The 20,536-nt window shown below is 31.5% G+C and overlaps 1 protein-coding gene across 2 annotated transcripts in view; it reads right to left on the bottom strand.

The window, feature by feature from the left end:
* foi (solute carrier family 39 fear-of-intimacy) overlaps window positions 1-20,536 on the bottom strand; it is a 117,715-nt gene that overhangs the window by 83,872 nt on the left and 13,307 nt on the right. For both annotated transcript variants that reach the window (XM_075363197.1, XM_075363198.1), the window contains exon 2: window positions 14,303-14,480. In XM_075363197.1, the coding sequence (XP_075219312.1) occupies window positions 14,303-14,466 (164 nt within the window). In that variant the 5' untranslated portion in view covers window positions 14,467-14,480. The remainder of the gene's footprint in view (window positions 1-14,302; window positions 14,481-20,536) is intronic.

The raw sequence follows: 20,536 nt of genomic DNA, 5'->3' as shown, positions 1-20,536 counted from the left end.
TTCATGGAGTCAAACTAAAGTGGAAATATATATTTTCCACAACTTATCATTCATTGTTACATTGATACAACTAAGAATGACAACAAACCAGTAGAAGTATAACATATTACCAATATAATTATTTAAAAATAGCAGCTAATATGTTTTTATCTATATGAAGCTAGAAGTAATATGAAGTTAGAAGTCCTATTGATATACATACAGCAATACAATTTAATTTGAAAATGAGGGTCCACATCAAATGCTTTCATGTCAAACATATAGATTCCATGGTGTAATAATATTTCTTATTCAATCACACTCACACAAGCAAGAAATTAGTAAATGTTTTGATGAAATGGATTGAGAAGCTTTGGCAAAATTCAAAATGTAAACACTTACCTAGTGAATCACAAACTTATATAGAAATGACAAAAAACTTTACATAAAGGTAAAAGAAGACATATTACCAATAAATTAGCATCCATTTATGAAAACTGTTAATATTATAGAGATAGAATATTTTAAAAGTACTCAAAGTATTTCAAAATGCATAGCAATAGAATCATTGTAATAAGGATAAAATTAAAACCTAAACCGAAAACGATTGTTATGATTGTGATGCCTACAAGCGCCCATGATGATGATGAGTGTGTATACGAAGAGATTGATGAAGCAATTAAACACGTAAAAGGAGATGAAAATTTAATAATGGTTGGAGATTGGAATGCAAGCATTGGAAAAGGCAAGGAAGGAAATATAGTGGGTGGATACGGGCTGGGCAAAAGGAATGAGAGGGGACTGACTTATAGAGTTTTGCACGAGGTAAAATTTAGTAATTGCCAACACCCAATTTAAAAATCATAATAGAAGAATATACACTTGGAAAAAGCCAGGCGATACTGCAAGGTATCAGATAGATTATATCATGGTTAAGCAAAGATTTAGAAATCAACTCGTTGATTGCAAAACTTACCCTAGAGCAGACATATTAGCGACCATAATTTGGTGATAATGAAATGTAGATTGGGGTTTAAAAACCTGAAGAAAAGGTGTCGGATAAATCGGTGGAATTTAGAGAAGCTTGAGCAAGAGGAGGTAAAGAAGATGTTTGAGGAGGACATCGCCAGAGGTCAGAGTAAAAAAGATAAGGTAGAAAATGTAGAAGAAGAATGGGAGAATGTTAAAAAGGAAATTCTTAAATCAGCAGAAGCGAACTTAGGCGGAACAAAGAGAACTGGTAGAAAACCTTGGGTTTCAGACGATATATTGCAGCTGATGGATGAACGTAGAAAATATAAGAATGCTAGTGATGAAGAAAGTGTCGGAACTACCGACAATTAAGAAATGCTATAAACAGGAAGTGCAAACTAGTGAAAGAAGAGTGGATAAAAGAAAAGTGTTCAGAAGTGGAAAGAGAAATAAACATTGGTAAAATAGACGGAGCATACAGGAAAGTTAAAGAAAATTTTGGGATACATAAATTAAAATCTAATAATGTGTTAAACAAAGATGGTACACCGATTTATAATATGAAAGGCAAAATCGATAGGTGGGTGGAATATATTGAAGAGTTATACAGAGGAAATGAATTAGAAAATGATGTTATAGAGGAAGAAGAGTAAGTTGAAGAGGATGAAATGGGAGAATAATACCGAGATCTGAATTTAGGAGAGCATTAAAAGATTTAAATGGCAGAAAGGCTCCTGGAATAGACTGAATACCGTAGAATTACTGTGCAGTGCACGCGAGGAAGTGATTAACAGATTATACAAACTGGTGTGTAATATTTATGAAAAAGGGTAAGTTCCGTCAAACTTCAAAAAAAGTGTCATAGTCATGATACCAAAGAAAGCAGGGGCAGATAAATGTGAAGAATACAGAACAATTAGTTTAACTAGTCATGCATCTAAAATCTTAACTAGAATTCTATACAGAAGAATTGAGAGGAGAGTGGAAGAAGTGTTAGGAGAAGACCAATTTGGTTTTAAGAAAAGTATAGGGACAAGGGAAGCAATTTTAGGCCTCAGATTAATAGTAGAAGGAAGATTAAAGAAAAACAAACCAACATACTTGGAATTTATAGATCTAGAAAAGGCATTCGATAACGTAGACTGGAATAAATGTTCAACATTTTAAAAAAATTAGGGTTCAAATACAGAGGTAGAAGCACAATTGCTAACATTTACAGGAACCAAACAGCAACAGTAATAATTGAAGAACATAAGAAAGGGAGGCCGACAAGGATGTTCCCTATCCCCGTTGCTTTATAATCTTTACATGGAACTAGCAGTTAATGATGATAAAGAACAATTTAGATTCGGAGTAACAGTACAAGGTAAAAAGATAAAGATGCTACGATTTGCTGATGATATAGTAATTCTAGCTGAGAGTAAAAAGGATTTAGAACAATGAATGGCATAGATGAAGTCCTACGCAAGAACTATTGCATGAAAATAAATAAGAACAAAACAAAAATAATGAAATGTAGTAGAAATAACAAATATGGAACACTGAATGTGAAGATAGGAGGAGAAAAGATTATGGAGGTAGAAGAATTTTGTTATTTGGGAAGTAGAATCACTAAAGATGGACGAAGCAGGAGAAATATAAAATGCCGAATAGCACAAGCGAAACGAGCCTTCAGTCAGAAATATAATTTGTTTATATCAAAAATTAATTTAAAGGTCAGGAAAAGATTTTTGAAAGTATATGTTTGGAGTGTCGCTTTATATGGAAGTGAAACTTGGACGATCTGAGTATCTGAGAAGAAAAGAAGAAAAGAATGTTTGGAATATATAAAACAAATTGTTAGGGATGTAGGATGTAGGGGGTATGCCGAAATGAAAAGACTAGCACTAGATAGGGAATCTTGGAGAGCTGCATCAAACCAGTCAAATGACTGAAGACAAAAAAAAATAAAAGTACTCACCATACTTGGATATTACAATTTTTACCATATTTTTGGACCATTTTCATGAATTTTAAGAAACATATTCATAGTAAAACAGGGTACACATTTTACTTAAGGAAAAGGATGCATAACATAACATATTTATATGCATCTACAGTCTTAAGTGAAACTGTTTCATTAACAATCAGTCAACTTTTATTCATTGAATAAATTTAAGATTCAGAGCAATAAATCACGTTAAGTACTAATCTATATAAATAATTCTAGAATACACTTTAACTCCCAGTAAAACATACATCTGCCGACTTACGCACATAATACATACATTTATAATTAACATACAACAATAAATTTTTTGTTCTAACAACAAACCACATATGTAGGGCTTAACATGTTGAGCACTAGTGACTCAACATGCCATACTGAAGTCTGCCACAAGATTGATAATTTACATGTTTAACTTCTGAGATATTTTATATTGCTGTTATTAAAGCTCAGGCAACTGGCTTAGGTAAGTTTATGTGTGCCATCATTCAGAAAGGCTTTTGAAATGCTACTGTTAAAGTAATCCATGGATACCTCATACCGGCAATTTTTAATTTATTTCTTTTTAAGGTACTCAATTCATCCATGTGATTTCCATATTTCTTGTGATTATTTAAAGTTTATCTTTGTTACTTCTATATTAAAAAAAAATATTAAAATAACATAAATATAAAATATTATTTGACTGTGTTGATCAGATGATAGGCTTAAAAAATAATTACCAAATGGAAAATGATCACACTGTATTTGATACAGACAGAAGACAAGCCTATGATTTAATATTTTCATTTTGCCAAATTTATTATTTTCTTAATAAAAATTTTGCTTCAAACATAAAAAACTACTAATAAATTACAACAATACGATGGTAAACTGTAATAAAAGGTAGTTTACCATGACAAGTGAAGTGTTAATGAATCAGCTCAGTGTTAACATACAGCTCAGGCATAGCGAATACACTTCGTTTTCCCGTACCGCACTGAAAACATTAATCCTTAAAGAATTAGCCAACTTAAATGTCACCATCATTCATAAATTATTTCACAGTGTAGTAACTTTCTAAATTTATTTTTTTCATTTTAGATGGGCTGTTTTCAACTAAATCAGATGATAATCATAAAGAAGCCACTACTGCACATCAATACCTACAATCTGTACAACAGTTTAGTGTCTATAAAATGGATATATTAGGACTAAGTGAAGTAAGGTGCAAAGGACAGGGTGAAATGAAGAGTGAAGAAGTTACAATATTTTATTCTGGAAGAAAGAAAGGAAAATGGAGTTGCAAAAATTATGAGGAATGAAGTAGCAAAACGGGTGCAGAAAATTTGTTATATAATTGAAAGATTAATATTGTTAAGGACTGGGATGTTACTAAGATTTAATTATAGTACAAGTATATATGAAAACATAAAATTACGAAGAAGACATTGAAGAGATGTTATGAGAGTACTGAAAATTTAACAAAATCAGAAAAGTACTGCTGTAAAGAACTGATGGGCAACGAATGCTGCAGTTGAAAAAAGTGTGGTAGTAAAATTTGGCTAAGAAATAAGGAATGGAAAAAGGAAGAAAGTAGAATTTTGCCAAGAGAAGAAATTATTTATAACCAACACTTGGTTCAAAACCATAAAAAGAGGAGTCACACATTGGTATCTTCTAGAAATAAAGCATGCTAGCAGATAGACCATAGTATATAAAAGGATGTTGTTAAAAAATCCAATGGATTATCAGGTGCAGATATCACTAGTGATCATGTGCAACTTATGGTGGAAATGAGAATAACATTAAAGAAAGAAAAATAGTTAAGAAATGGAACTTAGAAGAGTTGAAGAAATTGTAGGAAGAAACAACGGGAGAAAAACTAAGGAAAAAAAGAAAGCAAAAAGAAAAATAAGAACAGTGATGACACTCTAAGAATAAAAATGTTATGAAAAAACAGCACAAGAAAGTATAGGCTATTTTAAGGGAAATAGAGTCAAGAAAGCATGAGTAACAACAGAAATCCTAAAGAATTGGAAGAAAGGAGGTATAAGAATAAGATAGAAGAGAACAAAAGAGAAATTTATTGCAAATTAATTATTGAGTTAAGGAGGAAAAAGTTTTAGGGAAGAAAGAATGCAACAATATTGGGGATCTAGAAAAGAAAGGGCACTATGACATGATGTAAAGGAAGATGAACATCACACAGGAAAAACTGAAAGGAATGGTAAGCTAGAGAAATTGGGAATACAGATGGTAAAATGCTACACGAGGAAAAAGAAGTAAGGAAAGGATGGAAGGAATACACGGAGGATCTATGACAAAAGAAAAACCTGAGGAACTAAACATAGAAAAGGAATTGAAGATAGCAGAAGAGGATAAAGTACCTTTGATATTAAAATGTGAAACACAGAAAGCATTTAAAGAGATGGAGAATAAAAAATCAACTGCAGTAGATGAACTTCCCATAGAACTTTATAAATGTTTAAAGGAGGAAGTAGTGGAAGAAATAATTGAACTGTGTTATAGGAACATACAGTATGGGAGAATGGCCTTAAAACTATTTGAAAATCGTAATGACACTAATTTCAAAGAAAACTGTTACCAGAAAATGTACAGAACCCATAACAAAAGTTTTAATAGCCCATGCCATTAAAATATTGTTAAGAGTTCTAAACCAGAGGTTGGTAAGAATAATGGAAGGGAATGCAGAGAAGGAACAGTTGGCTTCATAAAAGGAAAGAAACCAGCAATGCCATTGGAGTACTAAGGGTGATTGGAGAGATATTTAGAGAAAGAAGAGGAATAAGCCTGTTTCATAGATTTAGAGAAAACATTTAACAGAGTCAAATGGTAGAAAATGATGGAGATTATTAAAAAGAAAAAAGAAGAATAGAAAGATAGAGGATTAATTAAAGAATTATTTATGAGACAAACAGCAGCAATGAAAGTAAATAAGAATATGATTGACTGAGTGAGTCTAGATCAAAGCGTGTTAGGCAAGGATGCTGCCTTTAATAGACACTGTTCAACATTTTAGAGATGTTGAATATGCAAACAAGGTTCAGATTTATTTCTTAAAATGAAATAACCCAGAAGGATTCAATCTCACATTCCAATTTATATAAATAAACCAGAAAATACTTCAGGATAATATCATCAAGCATGCAGATGCTACACTCATATCCTGTTAAGGTAACAATTTAAATTCTCTCACAACAAATTGCCAGGTTTAAAAACAATATTAAATAAAGAAAGAGATAAATTTTAATGAAGCTCAAAATAACTACAGTAAACAATGGCACCAACTAAACAAACTTGATAACAGTTGACTAAATGAAAATGTTAGCAATACACTTAGTTACTGAATAGAGAATACTGGTCTACTAGACAGACTAAACAAGTAGTCTAGCAGCAACGCAACTACAATACCATATCCAATACTTACTAAGATAAAACTACATCAACTGTAATACATCAATTAGAAAAATTGTTTATAAATTTTAAAGCTATATTATTATTACAAATGCATAAATTAAATGTGACTAATAAATACAATCTATAATTATGTAATTTATGGTAAACATTAGTTTGATGAATAACTTTTATAACTTTCTTTGCACATCATAAATAATGCACTGTATAATAAAAACCACTCTTGATAAATATAGAAATAAATAAATCATCAGGTTGTAATTTCCAAATTTAAAATAAAATTTTCTATTTAAATGACATTATTATTTCTACTTAGGATTCACTACAGCGAATGCTGAACTTATTAGGAAGGACATAAAACAAAAATATATTGAGATTTTATTATAAGCATTCATAAATAATGCATGTATGCAGTAATGGCATTACCTTACATTTTTAAACTCCATTCTTAATGCAACACTGAACGTCCAGAAATTCTGGGTATGGAGAGGTGTGAAGGATTTAGTAAAAAGTAAAATGTTTAGATCAGTGATTTAGGCAACTCAGACAACAAATTTGTTTCAATAAATTCTGGAGTTATCATCAAAAAACTTTAGTCACTAGATAAATACCTTTATAACTTATACAATGTACAAGCTTTTACAAAAAAAAAAGCTAGGTTGAACAATAAAAAATATAATACAGCAGTCTACTACAGTCTCAGGTTACATATTAGATAAAGAATTTTTTTGTGGGGTGCCTCGTGGTACAAAAACTTATAAAGCATTTTAAGATGCAGGAAGAACCATTAGATCTCTGTTAAACAGAGATAAAATTACGTGTACAGATTTTTTTGTCATTAGGTTTGGTGATGTTTCTGAATTCATAAATATATGAGATCGTTACGTCTATAAAATTTTTAACCTTAAAAAAGCGTTAAAATATTCATGATCGAATATAAGGTGTAAGGGCAGATATTCACATCAATAAACAAATTTTAAGTTATTTTAAAGGAGCTCTTCATACATGGGGCCTAAATTAATACAAAAACAATCAAATTATGCATGTGTGTGCACGCACACACACATCAAATAATGCACCAAAACAAAAAAAATTAATTAAATTACTTAACACAGCACTTAAATCAAAATAGGCTATTTCATTGGGCTGTTATAAGCTAAAAATGAAAAATTACATGAGCTTTAATGATTGATGTCATATATAGGCAACAGCTCACTAAATTTAAAATTTTGTCTTTTGAATAATATTGTTGTGCTTACAATAGTAGAAAAATTCTTTCACCACCTAACCCATACTTTCACCTTTAATATGAACTATTTCCACTGTCGATATGTTAATTTTTACATAGTTATACAGTGAAGAAAATATTTCCAGGGTCATTACTGTCAACCAACAAGCATTGTATATAAACAGTCATGGCAGTTCCATTACATTCACATTCCAGTTTTACTTATTCAAACAAAAGCATACTTTCCAATAAAAATTAGAAAAAATAAATAAGTTTCTTTTAAACTAATTGTTTTTAAATATCATACTTAAATTCAGAAAAACAAAACAATTTAATTGAAGGTCAAATTAATTTAACAAGGATTATATTTCATAATACTTCATTGTTTTAATTAGCTACTTTTTTATAACATTTTTAAACAGGAAAAAGCAATACATTTTTAAACAGGAAAATGCAATACATTTTTAAACAGGAAAAAGCAATACATTTTATTAACTAAAGTATAAAAAAATATTCCTTCACTCATAAACATTACTGCTATAGGATAAAATTAGAAACTGATATATACAACAAAAAATAAAATAAAACACAGCATTGTTGAGTTTGATACATTTACATTAAGACTGGTACTGTAATAAATTCCATTATGATTTATATTTGCTCATGATTGCCTCTAACTCAGAAAAACTAGATTAATACATTAAATATAAGTATCTTAAAAACAAAATTCTCATTATTTAAAGCAACTTTGTCTTATCTGTGGTCATAAAAATTTAATAAAGCAATCAAGTAAATTTTATATATAATACCTTAGCCATATGTATCACAGCATAGAATAAGCTAATGCAAAATAATTTTTTTTAAATAACTGGACACATCAAAACCAGCTGTGCTTTATGAAGGGAAAATACTTACTGTAGCAGAAATAAGTATTTTAAGATGCTGATCGTGGGCCATCTCTAAGAGAGTACTGACTAAAACTTTCAGATATTATAGGTTTACAAAATTAAATTAGAATTACAAATATAATTTACCGTAATATATTTTAATATACAAAGTGTTCCGAGACGTACATACCAAACTTCAGGAACTGATTCAGGACACCAAAATGAGCAAAAACATTCATATCGACATAAGTCCTAATATTTGCTTTTTTCCTTCTGAATGCCATTTTACGATTTTCAACAAAAAAAATTATTTCTCATGAACAAGTAAATCTTTAATTAAATTTGGCAAATCCACGACTAGTGTCTTGTTCTACAAAATAAAAATTTTTTAAAACGTCACCTTCAAAAATTTCAAAATCGCAACCATCTTAATTTTTGAATCCTTAATATCTTTGTAATTATTTATTTGATCAAATTTTTTCTTATTACAGAATTTATTAAGCATTTCATTTTAAACAAAATGATACCTCATTTGTAACGATCCATTACAAATTATCGACTTATTGCAGACAATTAACCCACCAGTATGCTTGTTCACTGTAATGCATGATAAAGTTTTATCTGTTTTTATTTCCTTCACTAAATGTAATAAAAATAATCACCTTGCATCATGATGCGCAAGCATATTGCCAGGTTAAATGATTTGAAGGATGATGAGGGCATGGAAGGACTCGTGCGCAATTGGCTTCGGACACAACTAGCTTCATTCTACGATACTGCAATAAAAAACCTTCCTACTTGCTGGGAAAAATGTATTTCTAAAGCAGGAAACTATGTAGAAAAATATATTATATTTGTCTTTTATTTTTCAATAAATTAAAAAAAATAATAAAATCCCATTTTTATTTGATTTACCCTCATAATTTATTTATTTATGCTTTTACGGCCAACATGGGACCACTTAAGTCAATTTTAGTTGGATCTTTTCTGAGAAAAGCGTGTTATTTTACTCTTTCGAGCTGCCCAGTATTTCTTCATCCGTTCAGATCTTGCTTTCTTTTCTTCATCCGTAAACACCCTCTTCGTTGTATTTTGTCGTTTGTCTGTCTTTTGTTTAAATCTAATGCTTTTATCTTTTAGCTTTGTAATTTTTCCAGTTTTATTCTGTAGGTCAGTCAGGGAAATTCCCAATTCTTTCATATCTTCTCTAATTTCTTTGATCCATCCTACTTCTAGCTTTTGGAACCAGAGCTTTTCAATGATATTTCTTAACAGTCTTGTTTGCGGTGTCCTTATGAGATGACCGAAGAAAGAGATTCTTTTTTTCCGCATAGTATCAGTAACAGGCTCTATTTCTCGATACACCACCTCATTTGGCACAATCCACCATTGGCCTTCTTTTTGGTGTTTTTTATTGATACACGTTCTGACAATTCTCCTCTCTATTTTCAGAATTTTTTCAATTCGGTTTTTCTGAGTGATTTTGAAAAGGGTCTCGCTTCCGTAGGTGACTTCTGGCTGTACTACAGTTTTATAATGTTTAAGTTTTGTTTTAGCAGAAAGGCATTTTTTGTTATATGTTGACCAAGTTAATTTTTGGGATTTAATCATTTTATTTGTCCTGTTTTGCCATGTCACTTTTTCATTTAAATTATAAGTTATTATTTCCCCTAGATATTTAAATTGTTTTACTATTTTAATTTTCTGATTGTTTACCGTAATGTGCTCTATTACCAGAGGATCTATGGCCATTAGTTCAGTTTTTTCGAAAGAGATATGAAGCCCTATCTTTTGTGCTAGGTTTTGAAGGCTCATGATTTGTGTTTTAGCTTCTTGAATATTATTTGCTAAAAGAGCGAGGTCATCTGCAAATCCTAGGCAATTTAGTGTGATGGAGTTTTTCTAAGTACCCATTTTTATATTTTTGGGATTTATTTCATACCATTTTCTCATGACAAATTCAAGGGCGCAGTTAAAAAGGAGTGGTGAGAGGCCGTCTCCTTGCCTCAATCCAGTTTTTATGTAGAAGGGTTGAGAGAGTTCACCTCTGAATTTTACTCTGGACTGGGTATTGGTTAAAGTTAATTTTATCATGTTTACGAGTTTAGGGTGAAGGCCCAGGTTTCTCAGAATATTCAGCATGGATGGTCGGTGTATACAATCATAGGCCCTTTTAAAGTCGACGAAGGTGATTATTAGTTGTTTTTTCCGTCTTTTATACAAGTCCATCATAAGTTTTAGGGATATTATTTGCTCCGGGCAACCTCTCCATGGCCTAAATCCCCCTTGGTATTCCCCAAGTTCCAGTTCAAGTTGGTCTTTGCATCGGTTGTATATGATTCTCGACAGGATTTTGTATGTGCAATCCAGGAGAGATATGCCTCTGTAGTTTTCAGGATTAGTTTTATCCCCTTTTTTTATGTAATGGATGGATGAGGGCTGTGGTCCAGTGTTCTGGAAGTTTTTCTTCATTCCATATTTTCACGAGGCATAGATGTAGGGAAGTTTTGACTGAATAAACTGATGAGTGTTTCCAGAATTCTGCGAAAAGCTGGTCTTCTCCGCTTGCTTTGTAGTTTTTTATTTCATTTAAGGCTGCGAGAACTTCTTGAATTGTTGGCGGGTTGATATTTACTGGTGAAGTTTTAACTGGAGTTTCAGTGTCAATCTCAAAAACCTCTGGGGGGTCGTCATAGTTGAGGAGTCTATTGAAGGTTTCTGCCAAAATTTCAGCATTTTCTTTATTGGTGTGGGCCATATTTCCTTTTTTTCCTCTCAGCATAAGGGTGGGTGGTTCATATCTTTGAAGAGCCTGACCAAAAATTTTATAATAGTCTCGGAAATTAGTTTTCTTGGAACTTTCTTCTATTTGCTGAATCAAGTTTTTTTGGGCTTGTCGTTTGGTTCCTCTTATAATTTTTTGAGTTATTTTCCTTTGTTTGGTGAATTCATGGTTAGATTCTTCAGTTTTCTGGGTTTGGTGGTTGATCCAAGCCCGGTGTCGGTCTTTGACTGCTTTGTCACATTCTTCATTCCACCATTGGTGTTTTTTTCTTGGGTTTATAGGGGCTAGTTCTTCAGCTATTTCTTACAGTTGGGATGTCAGTTCTTTTAAATTATTAGTTAATTTGATTTTTTTTTTTGTTTCTTCAAAGATGGCATTGTTTATTAATTTACGTGGATCATAAGCTCTTTTGTTTTTAGGTTGGGATTTTTTCTTTTTATGCGGAGTGAATTTTATTTTAACTTTAATTAAGTAATGGTCCGATCCAGTATCTGTTCCTCTCAAGACTTTTACATTATAAATCTCCTTGTGATAATTCCGGTCCATGCAAACATGATCCAGTTGCCATTCTCCTTTTTTGCAATCTGGGTGTTTCCAAGTCTTCAATTTGTTTGGTTTTCTCATAAAATAGGTGGATTTTGAGATCATATTATGGTTTCTGCAAAATTCGACAAGTCTTTGGCCGTTCTTGTTAGTTTTCTTTTGGGCAGGCCATTTTCCGATAATATCACGATATCTTCGTTCTTTACCAAGTTGGGCATTAAAGTCCCCTATTAAAATCTTCGTGTGGGTCTTATTTATGTTGTTTGCAGTTTGGTCAAGAAGTTCCCAGAATTTGTCCATCTCTTCTCTATCTTTTTTAAGATTGTTTTTGTCATTGGTGGGAGCATGGACATTTATTTTGGTGTAGAATTTATTGGCTGATTTTAGGGTTACGGTTGAAATCCTGGGGGAGTAAGACTTAAATTCTACGACTGAGTCAATTATTTTAAGATTGATTGCAAATCCTGTTCCGAACTGTGGGCAATTCTTCATCACACGTTTCCCGGGGATTCCTTTGTAAATTCTGTAACCCTGAGATTCAAACGGCTCTCGATCGGTGTTTCTCATTTCTTGAAGTCCTGCGATTAGGATATTTTGTTTGTCCATTATGTCTGTTAGAGTTTTTAGTTTTCCGGGTTGAGTTAGAAAATTAATGTTGTGAGTGGCAATGTAGTTCATTTGCTTGTGTCTTATCCTCAATTTTGAAGTTGTGTTGTTTTTGGGTGTTTCCAAACGCTCCGATTCATTGTTATCTTTTACCCTCATAATTATCAATTAAAAAACCATAAAACTTTATATCATTATGTTGGTACAGGCAAAAAAAAATTAATCAAAACATTAACATGAAAGGACAGATAGAGAAGAAATATAAGTACACTTGAATTTATTGTCTGTAACTGAATTTTCAGATATAGTAGCTAAATTAAGCTGTTTAATCTGTGGTTCAGTTATTTTTAAATGTTATTTGAATGTTGCATGTAGTAAAATTATTTTTTTTTTTAAACAATTAAATCAGATGATGGATATAGAGGTGATAATGATGGTAATTTGTCAAGAGGTGATGAGTCTGACAGGAATGAGGTCAATTTTCAGGAGGATAGGCTGATATAAAATGGAATGACATCACAGCGACATGGCACATCTTACCGCTGCCGACACGCCAAAATTAATTTATTTACAATATACCATTCCTCAAATCATTCATGCAAGCTGAATCCTTCATTCACTGTTGTCATTTATATGTTTATTTTTGTATAGTGTACATTGATTACTATTATATAGCAAGTTTATTATTAAATAAAGCAATAAATAACACTGTAATCAATCAAATACTGAATTGTTATTGCTCTGTCAATAATCCACCGCCACCAAGTCAGAGCCAGCAAGCCAGTCACTATGATGTTGCCAACAATATGCAACAATGTCATTCCAACCTACACTGAGGCATGTTTACATTACTCCTAACAAAAATGCAAATGCTACCATTTAACAGAAAACATCTGGACAGGCTTTATCTACTTCTGAGGTCCCATACATATTGATACTGAATCTGGATTTTCAATTCAAAAGCAAATATTGAAAGATTAGTCAAACTACAACATCGAAAAAATAACCCATACACCTACATTTTAGTACGACTAAGCATTCCATTTTATGAAATGGTAATACTGAAAAGATTAGGAACTGACTAAGATCAAAGACAGACTGACAAGTTATCGAACAGACTGAATTTAACTTGTTATACAGACAGCCAGACTAACAATGATGATTATCAACACTGACATTTCCAGAGGAAATAATGTTTCAGAAATGCTTAAAATTCGAGTTTCAATACTACAATAAGAAAACCGACAAGATATAAAAGTAAAAACAATCACTGGAATCCGACAAAAATATCAAGATGTTTCCATCTTGATATTGAACATGCATTCTTTCTACACATCTAACACAGTAATACAAATAAGATACTTTATAAAAAATTAACTTGAACCGAATACTTCTACCAATAATACATTTGAACATTCCCTTCATAAATTTCTTAAACTAACAGAAACTAACTAAAAATAAAGTCTAGTGACTAAAACTATCTTAATAACTCAACTGTTAAAAACACTTACTGTCAATCAATGACCCCAGTTCACTACAGTAGAAGTTTTTCTCCAATTCATGATCAAAATTTCTTTAATAAAATTATATGCTAACTTCCTTACAATTTTCAATTTCTCTATTATTCACTTCTAGCTACTACCGCTTATCCAAAACAATCTCCCAGCGGTATTTTTCTTTCTAAATACCTTGTTCAGTAGTCATTACATGATAATTAAGCATTTTTTTTTTTACATGCTAATTAAGCTTTTTTTTTTACATGCTTTTTAAGCATTTTAACTTATACTCTCATAAAACACAAACCACTGAATGCGAATGATATTTTGAGAAGGATAACAGAATATGCTTTAAAAACTTTATTAAATATAGAAAGTAATTTCCGATAGTAAATTACTTACATAAGTAGATCAGTGAGCTGCAATACACCTCCACCATCATTATAAGTGTTGTAATTACTTTTGGTAGTAGAATGAGAACTGTGTACATTACCATGAGATGAACAGTGCGAATGAGTGGTACACAGTAAACAGAACACACAAACGGTCATAAATTGGCGCTCCATAATCTATCACAAACCTGTACAAATTAATAAAAACTCTTTATTATTAAAAAATATAATGAAAATATATAACATGTAATGCAGATAAATCATGTTAAGACCAAGAAAGTTCATACCAACCCATGAAAACAAAAATATAATGCTCTCCAAGCTGGCAGCATTAAGCAGTTGGAATGACAATAAGTAAAATAAAATATAATAGTAACAAATAAAATGAAAATACAGAGGCAAATTCTTATTAAATTTATTGTATACTACTCTCTTAACTGTATAAGTGATCTTAACTATGTTAACTGTGTTTTTAAAAATTTAGATTGTAATAATACTTTCAAACAGATGATTCATAAACTGCTTAATGACTTAACATTAATTAAAGCAATTAAAGTAAATGAAATACACATTTCTATTAACAATAAATCTTATTAATAAATTGAATGAAACAATACTGCATTAACTTATATTGCAAATTTTAATCAAATTGATAAATACAACTGTTATTGAGAGAATTAGATATGGTCATTTGAAAAGAAAAAAAAATGCACATGCACTCACATACACATACTTTTTAAGTATATATATTTTATACAATATTTTTAAGTAATAAAATATAATTTTAAAAAAATACAAGTAACAAATTGTGTATGATACAAGATTACCATACATTACTATTCATATAACTTTTATACTTTCCAAATAAACATTATCTATAAAATAAAACTAGAAAAAAAGTTATACAGCTAAGAACATAAACAATGGTAATCTTAGAAATACAAAACTTATTATCAGTATACCTAAAAAAATTACAATTAATAATATTAATACATTAATAATATTAATATTATTAATAATATTAATAATTAGAATGATAAAGGAACAAAAGACAACTACAAGCAGAAGCTTGGGCCGCAGTGAAATGTTATTGGAGAAATGTGAATAACCATTGATGTTGCACCAAAAGGTTAATTTGGCAAAATATTAACAGAAACAAAAGACAAATATGACAATTAGTATTCTACTTAACTTTTAGCAGAGGCTCCTCTACATACAATTAGGGTTACATGCATTATCGATACATAATTTTTTTTCAACATCGTCTGATTACTAATGAACTGCAATCTATGCAATTCAGTGGATATTGACAAAAATTAAAAGGCAAGATTACGTAAACTCAAAAATCATTTACAAATTTTTTTTTTACATCTTTTTTAAATCTTTTTTTTAATAGTTTATGGAATAAAAGTAAAAATACAAAAACTGTTGTTTTATGCAATCCTAACGAAAGGCTTAAGTTTAGCTTAAAACACTTCAACCTGCACTTCAGATCACCTACAAAAGTTAATATACACCTCCTATAAAAATCAGATAGATAGAACTTATCACAAGAAAGCTAAATATAGCATGAACCTTTAACTGATCAAAGAACTATCCCCATGCTTGAACAAAATGTTAAAGGAGAGGATAACCATTTAATGTTCTTATGATGAAAAAGGTTTTTACAATCTTGTAAAATTTTTACAATACTGTAAAATAATACAATTATAAATAATAAATGCATTATACATACTATTGTATTATAAAATAATAGAATTGTAAAACAATTTTAAAAACATTCACAAAAACGTTATTAGACAGCAGTCTCCTACTGTTCAATGAAGTCTGCATCACAAATGCTAAAGTAACTGTTAGTATAGTAATTCATTTATTTAACTACATCACTATTGATAAAGTAAGTTTTCCAATAGATTTCAGTTTATTGCACACATTTTTTTAAAACTCGTGTTTCTAATAAACTACTTTTGTGACCAGTTGCCAGGTAATACCAAGATACAACCTTCTTTCTCTGGCCTTCTATATTTATAATGAACCAAATGCTTCTTTATTCCAGTTTCAATCTTTCTTACATATCAATGTCTACCTTTTTTTGACAGATTTAGTTTTACCTTTAGCTATCCAAAAAGTGAGGTCAAGTTAGATGTAGCTATGGTTATGTTAAAGCTGAGCTATTTTTGCAGTATATAATTTTTGCCTATACTTTCTCCAATCTTCTTTATTGTATAAAGTAAGGCCGTTTTGTTTGTTCCATTGGCTAAATTTTTTTTTTTTTTTTTTTTTATTGCCAATTACTTTTTTTTTTTAGTAAAACAGCTGAACTCAGCTGCACCTTTAACAGCTGCTGGTCGAGGGCAACTCATGTGCCAAGATAGAGCTCAGGGCAACACAGGCATGCAAGGTTCTCAGGTTCTGGAGTCTTCAGCATAAGATAATTTTCAGTGCAGAGAAAACCACTATGATGCTTCTTAAAGGAAGTCTAGCCATGATTCGTCACCCACATGTCGTGATGGACAGCCTGCCTTCCTATTAGGTATGTCACCGTTCAGAAATATCTGGGTGTCATCCTTGATGATAGGCTTCAATTCAAGGAACACCTTCAGTTTTTTGCAAGGAAAGCCATTGATGCCTTCTTTGGTGTTCATAGAGTCATCCATCCCAACTGGGAGTCGAATTATCATACCATGCGTATTCTTTACAAAGGTGTCTGTCAGGCCATAATGCTGTACGCTGCGCCCGTCTGGGCTCATTGTTTACAATTCCAATGTTATAGAGCCCAGCCTCTTCTATTGTTAGCTGTTGTCGGTGGCTACAGAACTGTCTCGAGAGAGGCAGTCTCTGTGATTGATGGCATTAAACCCATTGATATTCTAGCTAATAGAATGTAGTAAGCGGTATGTTTCTAAGAAGAAAGGCCGTCTTACTTCTGGGTGTATGCGAGAAATCGAAGACCAAGGTTTTGACTCTTTGCAAGCTAGGTGGAACGGTTCTTCTACTGGTCGATACACGCATGGTATTTTTCCAAATGTTAGGGAGCTGCAAGCAATTAGGTGGGTCTCCCCCAATCGGTACACAACCCAATTTCTTTCAGGACATGGTGCTTTTAGGAATAGTTTGGCTAGGTTTGATTTGGTTGATTCAGGCTTCTGGCCGGATTGTAGGGTCAACGACACTGTGGACCATGTCCTTTATGTTTGTCCCTGGTACGAGGCTGAACGTACCATAACTGTTAGGGAACTCGAGAAGAGTGGATTCCTTTTTTGATCTGCAAGTCAACTGGAAGACTTGCAGAAAATGGACTACTATAGCTGGCTTCCTCCATTTCCTCGCCCTGAGCTGGACGGCTGAAGGGGTACAGTAGAGTACCACCCCAAGTGGTTAGGGACAGCTTGGGCAGTTGAGTGGCCAGAGATATTAGGCATGTTGGCATCAAGCCACGGTTAGATTGAAATTGTAGTGATTATTATAATGTTAGCTGTCGGCAGAACAGCAACTGCACTGCTGAAAGTAATGGTTACCATGTAGACGTGAGGTGTAACACCATTTTGATGAGGGCAGTTTTTGAATGAGCAAACATCACTGTAAGCGGAATGGCGACTGCACTGCCGAGGGCATGGATTCCCATGCAGCTGTGAGGTGTAGCGGCATCTCGAAGATGGTAGTAAGGTGAAGTAGATGTCATGCAGGACTCTGTGATAGAGCTGAATGGGAGTAGGAGGTTTGTCCGCCTCTCCCTTATAGACCAGACTGGAATCCGTAAATTAACCAAGTCAAGGGTATGAACTGAAATTGAGTTCACTAAGGGAACTAGGACTAAATTTTCATTGTTGCAAACAACATTTTTGGTGGTATGTTGTTTTTCAATTTGCCTCGAAATCTTGAGACATTTACAAGAAAGTGGCTCAGTAAAAGTAGAACTAGGCGCAGGGTTTTCTTGCTTCCACGAACTCAGTTAGCTAGTTCTGAGGGCAACGATATAGGACATTCAAGATGTCCAAACAAGGCCTACAGTGAAGGCAAAAGCTGAAATTAAAAATCACCGATGTAAATGTCTACCAATGCATTTACATTGGTGGCATACCTATAAGGCCTGGCTTATTACTGTGAGATGTAAAAAGTTAGAAGGTGAAAGACAACTCCCATTAAAGCCCAACAGGGCTTGGAAGGGTATCGAGGGGGGGTGACCAGAAGCCTCACAATGTAGGTGTGTCTTCCCCTACGGGGTTGGGATGTACCTTTAACAAAATCCACTTCTCTACTATAAGTCTCCTGATCAAGTCACACCTGGTTCACTTGGTCCCTAGGTCCCTAGGTGTATTAAGTACACTGCTGTCTGCTTTTATCAAAATATCTACGTTATTAAACAGATCCTTTCAAAGCAATTGCGTTCCTTAAAAATCACTAGAATACCATCCACATTCAAAAACATTTCATTAGAAAATGTGATTTGAATGAGAAGTTAATCAAAATGGCATACAATATTTAATTTATACGCATATATTTTTCTAGCTTTGATAAAGAATTTTTTTCAGGTTCAATTTTTGGAGTCACAATAATTTTCTTGCTACCATTGACCACTTTTATTACTACTTACTCATGTTTTATAGTTATCCTTAAATAATTCAATTTTGTCATTTTAATAAATTTAAGAGATTTATATCATTTTAAAGAGCGAGTTATTCAGTTCATGAACTAACTTTTTGTACAAATTTCATATCTCATCAAGGCAATCAGTACCCAACTGATCCATTTCTTCTGCAATCATTTTATGGGGACAGCGACTGTTTTTCCAAACTACCACCTAATATAAGATTATTAATGCGATATCAATCGCTGAAGAGACATCACTAAAAATGTTCCATTTTTCCTGTTATAATCCAATTTAAGATTTTTTAAATTTATTTTGTGAAATACCCTCTAATAACTTATAATTAGTTCTGTTATTATCTATATTATGAAGGAAGGGCAACACAATGCTAGTAATCTCTAAAATAACATTAACAATGAAATTTTCATCATTTTTTATTTAAAAAAACAAAAAAAAACCAATGTGAACATATTTTACTAACCTTTTGTTATACTAGATTTGTTGTTTAAAACACACTAATTACAACCATTTAAAAATTAACAATCAGCAGAAACAAAATCAAATGTTTGAAATAGCAAACAATTAAAAAAGGGATATGTAGACATCCCTGCTAATGGCAATCATGTATTAAATAAAATAACAAAATTCAAATACAATTATAAAAACAACAAAATTAAAAGAGTATTAATCCTGTTAGAGCAAGTTCCTGTGATACTGATTAGTATTAAAAAAATTGACTTACAAAAGTTAATCGTTAGTTAGTATGTGAAAACATCAATTACAGTTAATTTGCTTAATACCTGTTTGAATGATACACTAATACATGCTCAACATTTAAATGAATTTGTGACGCAAAATCATCACAATTTGTAAACAAGAAAAAAGAAGATAATTATGTATGCCCATATCTTGAAAAATTAATGAAAACAGAAAAATAAAAAACAAAGCAAAGATGAAAATAAGAAACAAACAAAAAGCTGATGACTTTTCTTGATATTTACACTAAACAGCAAAAGATCTGTAATATTCTATCACTTTATAGATATATTTTAATATACATACATATATAATTTTGTACTTTATGGAGTGGCTGAATAAGTTTTATATTATATAATTAGATATATATATATATATATATATATCTAATTAGATATAATATATATATATATATATATATATATATATATATGTAAAGTAACACATATTTACAAATATTAATCATTTTTAAAGATTAGTATTTTACAGCATTTTCTTTTATTTTAAATTTTAATCAATTTTCTTATCATATATTTCACAAACATACACATACATCTACAGCTATGCACACACAAACAAATACACAGCGAGAGGGGGGAGACAGAGAAACAGAAATCTTTCTATACATGCCTGCGCATACTAACACAGTTAAAAATTTCAGATACTCACAATACCATTACAACTATAAACTCAATTATATCACTTTCACATTTTAATATTAAAACTACCATTCAATGGGAGAACTTTAATGAAAAAATAATAACACTGACAATATCTTTAAAAAAAATAATAATATTTAAAATGATGTTAAAAAGCTTGCTATAAAATGCAACAAAATCACAACGTTAATAATACCAGTATAGAAAGATCATTATTATTAACCATGCTGCAACATTAAAA

The sequence above is a fragment of the Lycorma delicatula genome, chromosome 4 (assembly GCF_047948215.1).
Source record: "Lycorma delicatula isolate Av1 chromosome 4, ASM4794821v1, whole genome shotgun sequence".
Lineage (NCBI taxonomy): Eukaryota > Metazoa > Arthropoda > Insecta > Hemiptera > Fulgoridae > Lycorma > Lycorma delicatula.
This window is presented reverse-complemented; position numbering and strand designations above follow the sequence as displayed.